The sequence below is a fragment of the Penaeus chinensis genome, chromosome 20 (genome assembly GCF_019202785.1).
Source record: "Penaeus chinensis breed Huanghai No. 1 chromosome 20, ASM1920278v2, whole genome shotgun sequence".
In the NCBI taxonomy this organism is placed as follows: domain Eukaryota; kingdom Metazoa; phylum Arthropoda; class Malacostraca; order Decapoda; family Penaeidae; genus Penaeus; species Penaeus chinensis.
In genome coordinates, this window is record NC_061838.1 from 7,483,041 (window position 1) to 7,490,540 (window position 7,500).

Genomic DNA, 7,500 nt, shown 5'->3' on the forward strand with positions numbered 1-7,500 from the left:
GTCCTAGTTTCTTGAATGCTTCACCAACATCCTCTTGCATAACCTCATCAGTATCAGCTTCCAATCCTTCCTGAACTTTCATTTTTGTTCTATGATAATTTAACAAAAAATTGGCTACCTCGCCCTTCTTATCGCCAGATTCAGGAAATTCTTGTTGAACATCCATCTTTTCAGCACAACCACTATGATCTTCTTGTTTTTCTTTTTCATCCACAGCATGTTGTTTTGCCTCATACTTTTTAACAGCCATCACATAGACCAACAGCACTTTAAGCAAAGGCAAAGCTTGTGTGCTATGGTGCATATCACAGGAAAGCAACACATCTTCCACCAACTCTTCAGTGAAAGCCATTAAGTCTACATTGGCATATTCCAAACACACTTGGAGAACTAAGGGTGCAGAAGGATACTGTGGCAATCTCTTGAGCCTCATTGAAAGAGGATACCAGAAGTGGGGGACGCTCTTCTCTATTAACTCTGATATGCTACCAAACTCACAAGCTTTGGCAATCTCCTTTAATGTATTACTAGCTGTGTGCCCAACCAGTACATTAGATTCTCCAGCTTTTTCCATCACTAGACATAAAACTTTGTTTAGGAACATTACAAAATCTAGACCAACCATATGGGCACAAGCACTGATCAAATTCAAGGCATTGGCTACAAGCACAACATTGTTCTTCACCAAATCCACTGATATATTCCTGTGTGTATTAACTGGGACAAGAAAGTCCTTTATGGTATCTCCATCATTAGCACTAGTTTTGCCTTGCGAGTGGACATACAGTGCTGCATCAAAAATTTCTTGACACGCTATGAGGTCTATCACATTTTGCACAACATTTTCATTCTCTTCTGGCTGGACAATCTGCTTGTCTTTCTCTTTCCATTTTCTTCTATCTCTTCCTGGAAATAAAAGAAGAAAAATAAAATATTTCATGAACACTTTTTTTCTCTTAGTTCTTAACAGTCAACACTGGTAATAGCAAATAGAATAACTAGTAAATGACAAAGTAAAAGATGATATAAAACATTAATAACTCCTTAAAAAATATCCCATCTTCTCTGCTGCACTTGCTTGAATCAATTTACAAGAAAATAATAAGAAAAACAAAAACTAAACAGACAATTATAGGATGTCTACTTATATTCACTTTACACAGAAAAATCTCTAATAAGGAACTATTTTATCAACACCATGTTTCACTTAATATTAAACATACCTAACTACATATTACTACTACACTGACACATCTTACTGTCCAAACATAAAAGAAAGAGTGTGAAGACCGTGATAAACTGTACACAACTAACATATCTTAGAACATCAAACCTTGGATGATCAGTGTAAGCAAAAGGAGGACTTCCTTCTGGTGTTGTGTTGTTTCCTGCAGAAGGTCAAGGCACAGGTCAGTTACAGCCTTCACGTCGCTATGGCAACCAATCAGTCGACAGGTGGAAGTGAGAGTCTCAAAAATGCGTCTGTCGGTGAAATACCTGAAGGACTGTCCTAGGGTTGGCTTGAGAATCAGCACCTCGAAGGGATCTGGGTTGATGAAGGGAATTTGTAAGTGTGGCTCTGTGATCTTTATTTCTGTAATTCCACATTATCCATATCATCTAAAGAAAGACAGATAAGTCTACCTATTCTAATTAGCAATCTAAATAACAATAACAACAATAATAATAATAACAATGATAGCAACAATAATAATAATGATAGTTATTATAACAACAACAACAATAATAATGATAATAATAATAATAATGATAATAATAATAATAATAATAATAATAATAATAATAATAATAATAATATTAATAATAATAATAATAATAATAATAATAATAATAATAATAAATAATAATAAAAATGATAATGATAATAACAACAACAATAATAACAATAAGACAACAACAATAATAATGATAATAATAATAATGATAATGAGAATAATAATACTACTAATAAAAATAACAATACTAATAATAACAATAATGATAATTATAATGATAACAATATTATAATTATAGTAATAAAAAAAAAATAAAAACAATAATGACAATGATAATAAAAATAATAAAAGTAATAACGATAATGATGACAACAGCAACAATAACAACAATTATGTTAACATGAAGAAAAATAGCAAACAAAAGAACCCTAATAAATGAAAAGAAATCACAGACACTACTGAAATCCTCTTAGTTAACACAAAGGACTTACCATGAGTATTTGTTTTCTCAAGCAGAAGGTCTGATTCCCTTGTGTCGAGAGTGAGCATGGAGGTGAGAGCTCGAAAAAGACGCTGTGAGTGACTTGGCCACATTACCAGGTGACTGAGTCTTTCTCCGAGGACCTCTAAGCATCCAAGTAACTGCCTTAAAGCTGTTAGCGACTTCACATCATCTGGAAAATGTTTTGGAGTACATGCATTAGCAATATTTGATACACCAAGTTTAGCTTCTAAAAGATATGTCTTGTAATAACATTTCTTTTTCAGCCATCATCGGAAATATTAACTAAATGGCAAGAACAAAAACAGAAGAAAAACAAAAATCTTAAGCTAGGTATATGATACAGAAAATATAATACTAGCATATCTAGTCAAGTGGCACAACACCCAACAACATTTTTTAGCAATTCAAAACCAAAGAGTATTGTGTTCATATAATCAAAGAAATTAAATAGTAAACAAGAGTAGTATTTTTTCCCTATATAAATACTGACAATATTTATAAAAAATCCACTATACCACATCTAGAATATAAGTGTTTCCATATAGCATATCAATTTCATAAGTCAATTTCTAGCTAATGACTAAAGGACAGGCAATGGCTGTTATTTCAAATCTCAAATTTTTTACTTACATGGTATCCTGATAAGGCTTATGAAAGCAGTGATGTACTGGTATAATTGTATATAAGCATTAAGTCAAGTACTATGAAATTTGTTCCCATAATTTTCCATGTTATATAATGAGTGGGCTACATGAGTATTTTATTAATAAGATTTGTATATCTATTAAAGAACAACCCAACAGTTTTTACACAACTGTACTGAATGGTATTTAGAATTCATTTATTACAGCTCATGACTATCTATCTATCTACATAATTATCCATCCTCCCATCGATCCATCTATCAAAAACAGACAGTATGAAACACCAGCAAATGATGTTTACCTTATATTATTTATTATTAGTTACAGTTCCCAATCTTATGACCTTTTGAACATTTAGAGATAATAAGAAGCAAAGAATGCACAAACCTTCCTGTCGAAATATGGTTGGCAACTGCGAAGAGAGGGTATGAACTTTTTCTTCCAGGAGCTCCATCAACCCTTGCTGCTTGCCTTGGAGTTGGTTCTTGCCAATATGAAGAACCTGTGTGATTGTTACCAGAGCCTCCTGAGCTGCTGAACCAACTTCAACCTCATCATCACTCCTCAGTGTCACTATCACTTCTATAGCCATGACTAAACTGCCTTCAAGTGATCTGAGAAAAAAAAAATGGACTATCAGGTTAAGTGCATTTACCAAAAAAAATGGATTGATAAAGTGTAAGACCAAATAATAGCCTTATGCTACTTTAATTTTTTCTAAACCAATACCTTATATCATCTCTATGCTGTGAATTAAAACTACAGATGCCTGCATCCCCATGGGGACCCGGTTATTTCCAAATTATTTAAACTTTTATGATACAGTAACCACTTATCTGTGGAAACCTTCTACAAGCTAAAGGCTATAAATTCAAACCATGAAAATCATCACCTTGAGCACTTGCATATGATCTGCTGAGCCCAGTCTACAAGACTCAATCTCACTTTCCAGTGTGCGTGCGTCACCAGCTTGGCCATCGACTGGACCAGGATCATTAATTTGTCTGCTGTTCCTTGAATCCAGTCGTTACTTATCTCAATATTTGGTAATTTCTGTGAATTGGTCTGAAATCATGTGTTTTTGTTTTTAATACAGAGAATATATTAAATGAAAATATAATTACAAATCAATGTTGTTTCACTACTTAAAGTAAAATTAACTGATAAATTCTAAACAAGACCTTTTGATGTATTCTGTTATAATCTCAAATGACAAACTTGCCAATCATTTTCAATATACTTTGAATTATAAAGTAGTATATCATTTGGTAATGAATGAATGGCTCCAAAACAACCCTCTTAGATTAATTAATCAGAGCTCACAAATTACCTCCTCATCTGGTTCAGGAAGATCAAATTTTGAATTCTTTTTTCTTTCAGTCTCCCTTTTCTTTGATTTGTTTCCTTCCTCAAAAAGACGTGATTTCAGCTCCATCACAGTTTTGTTGTCTCCGAACGAAGAAGATTGCTCTTCAAGGAAACAGTCCCTCATAACCACAATCACAAAGTGAATCCAAGTTGTAATTGCAGCCTGATTAAAAATAGGATAAAAGAAAATAAGACATGAAAAAGAAAATACTAATATATCAGTTTCTTATGCTGTTTTTCTTTTTATCTATTTTATTACTTTTATCAGCACTATTTATCTTTGAGAGAAAATTTACATTTTACTATGTCTCACAAGATGAAAAAGTGAATCCAACAACAAAAAAAAACAACTATTACTCATTACTCACCACAGTAAGCTTATGACCTTGCTTTTCATCCCCAGTGGCTATTTTGGCAAGGGCCATTACGATGCCGGGAAGAAAGTTCGAAAAGGTCTGACTGATGGCCATCTGTTGGTCTTTGAGAAACATTTCAAAGTTCTTTTTCTGGCCAAGTGCGGACAAGGTCTCTATGGCTTCAATTCTGGAAAACAAAAAACAGTGCAAAAGAAAAGAAAAGAAAAGAAAAAAATTGTATCTACATAATTAAGGCAAGCTTTTCAAACAGTGTATCAAACAAACAGTCCATTAAAGAAGTAAAATTCAAATTACCTTAAACTGCGATTCTTTTCTTCCTGTGCCAGCTTTAGGCAAATAAAAACAGCATGACCTAGCTGGGGTCTAAAGACGTCTCCATATATTTTATCTTTAACATCATTTGAAGTGTTGTCTACTATAATTGATACTGTTGCTAAAGCAGCCTGCTTACAATCCTCACTCACATTCCCAACTGTAGAAAAGACGAAGGAATCATTTTTATGCAACTTTTAAATCAATAAGTGATCAAGGCCTACAACATGACCATCAGCAAAGTCAAGTCACTTTGAAGTTTCAATGAATTAGACCTCGGGGGAATGCCTAGCAAGTACTGAAATTCTAAATTTGAAAGGTCTGTGCTATAACTGCTGCTAATAGTAGTAGCACAATAATGTAATTTCAAGTTACAGATTTTTTAAAAAGAATTATCAGCAGAATAAAGAGTTTGATGTTCTTAGTAGATTTACTATAGAAATATTGTGGAGCAGTTTTACAAGTTATTCAATAACATGAAAGTTAGATCACTCTAGACGTTCCTAGAAGCTTTGTAAGAAAGAGAGAAAGAAAGAAAGAAAGAAAGAAAAAAAAAAAAATAGCTTACTACAAAAGTTTAATACATATTGTAAGACTGACTCTGAATATAAGGTATTCTTTAAAAGGAAAGAGAGAACAGATATTGCATGAGTTAACCCATTCGCAACAGGGAAAATGAACAAAAATGGGGAAAATGCTGTGCTCACTTTTTATATTTTATTTGAAATGTCTCTACACATAGATGGCTCTGCCTTGCTTGATTTCACCTTTCCTTGAATTGGCTGGAAAATGTATTTTTTACTAGTGCTATGAATATTGATGGTGTTATTTTTATTATAAACATTATAATTACTATAATGTTATAAACAATAGTAAGAGCAAAATAAGATAACGTAAAATGTTTTTGTAAATTATAGAAAAGGGTAAACGGGCGAGACAGGCAGTACTCGTAATTGGCTCATTGGTGATTTAGTACAAGTGTAGCCATCTATGCGTAAAAACAATCAAACAAGTAAACTCACAGTGGGAATGGCAGAGATACGTGACATGCCCGTTGGGAATCGGTTAACATGTTAACAAGTTAATTCAATGTAAGTATAACCAACAGTAGCAATAATTAAAAAAACAAAGGTTTTTGACAGTCCTTATATGTCAAACTACTCAGGCTTCTTGAAACATGTTAAGAAGTACTGGGTATATAATTTCCAATACATTTTATTATGCAGCAAATTAACCACTCAGCATACAATAAGTATATCCTTTTATGTCAATTTTTTTTTGCTTTTATCTGTTTAAAACCCAAACCTTTTCAAAAATGATTTCCTTAATGCTTTTATAGCCACTGTGGCTTAGGAGTTGTGAATCATGAAATCAGCGATCAAGCCCACAGGCCGTGCTAGACATGAATCAGGATATCCAATTGGGTAAGAGTAACAATACCACAATCAAAGTGCATATAAGCCACTGTATTCCAAGATGCTTAATTATACAGTACTTTATTGACTTTTATTTCCGTGACTTCCAAATAATAATATTCAAGGCAAAAGGATATGCCAGGGTATGCACGTCCAAAGGTGTTCTGAGACCAATTGCCTTAAAATATGCTTCTTAAATGTTTTGTTAACTTAACTATCATCTATGGCATTACCATTTACATGTTCATGTTAAAGCACTTTATCTCATGACTATAGTACATTCACATGAACATAACATCTATAACATATATGTTATACATGAAAGTTTGAATTAATAAAACATTTAATAAAAGTATTTATTGGCAATTGGTCTGAAAACATTTTCAAAAGCATATACCTTCACATGTTCTGTGACATTATCTGAGATTACTAAGTTTTCATTAAACTTGACTGATGAGATTAAGCTTTCTTTGCTTGAATATGTTTGTTAATGAATTAGGTCAGACAAGTTTTGAATGTCTGGCCACTATTCCTCAATATATATATATCCAAGTACTTTCCCTATCTTTATGAGTCCTTCACGCTTTGAATGCTTTATGAGTCCTTCAAGCTTTGAATGTCTGGCCACTATTCCTCAATATGTATCCAAGTACTTTCCCTATCTTTATGAGTCCTTCACGCTTTGAATGCTTTATGAGTCCTTCAAGCTTTGAATGTCTGGCCACTATTCCTCAATATGTATCCAAGTACTTTCCCTATCTTTATGAGTCCTTCATGAGACACCTCCCAATATTGTGCAATTTGTCCTTTTTCATCTCCATTTGAAAGAAAAGGGCCTCAAGGGCTTTCTTACAATTCCAGAGCTTTAGAGAGAGAGAAAAAAAAAATCACAAGAAAAATATCCAGAAAACAAATCTAACAAAAATAATTCATTCATTGGACAGATCCTTCACTAAGTTGGCATTTAGAGATAAAAAAGGATGATATGTATCACCTTATATATCACATACAAGTCTCTGTTGTAAAGTCATAAGGAAAAAAAGACAAAGAAAAAATGTTCATTCAGCATACATACTGACCCATTCATCATACAGAGCAACTGATGTCAGTAAGCTGCAATGCAGCTTGACTAAAGCTTTGGAT

At 33.0% G+C, this 7,500-nt stretch overlaps 1 protein-coding gene across 1 annotated transcript in view; it reads right to left on the bottom strand.

Moving 5' to 3' along the window:
* Positions 1-7,500, bottom strand: part of LOC125036170 (TELO2-interacting protein 1 homolog) — an 11,293-nt gene that overhangs the window by 1,218 nt on the left and 2,575 nt on the right. The window contains exons 3-10 of the mRNA XM_047628607.1: positions 4,925-5,102; positions 4,622-4,796; positions 4,216-4,416; positions 3,778-3,950; positions 3,273-3,499; positions 2,228-2,410; positions 1,334-1,546; positions 1-906 (exon numbers count right to left, since the gene is read on the bottom strand). The exon at positions 1-906 is cut by the window's left edge and continues 692 nt beyond it. Coding sequence (XP_047484563.1) covers positions 1-906; positions 1,334-1,546; positions 2,228-2,410; positions 3,273-3,499; positions 3,778-3,950; positions 4,216-4,416; positions 4,622-4,796; positions 4,925-5,102 — 2,256 coding nt within the window. The remainder of the gene's footprint in view (positions 907-1,333; positions 1,547-2,227; positions 2,411-3,272; positions 3,500-3,777; positions 3,951-4,215; positions 4,417-4,621; positions 4,797-4,924; positions 5,103-7,500) is intronic.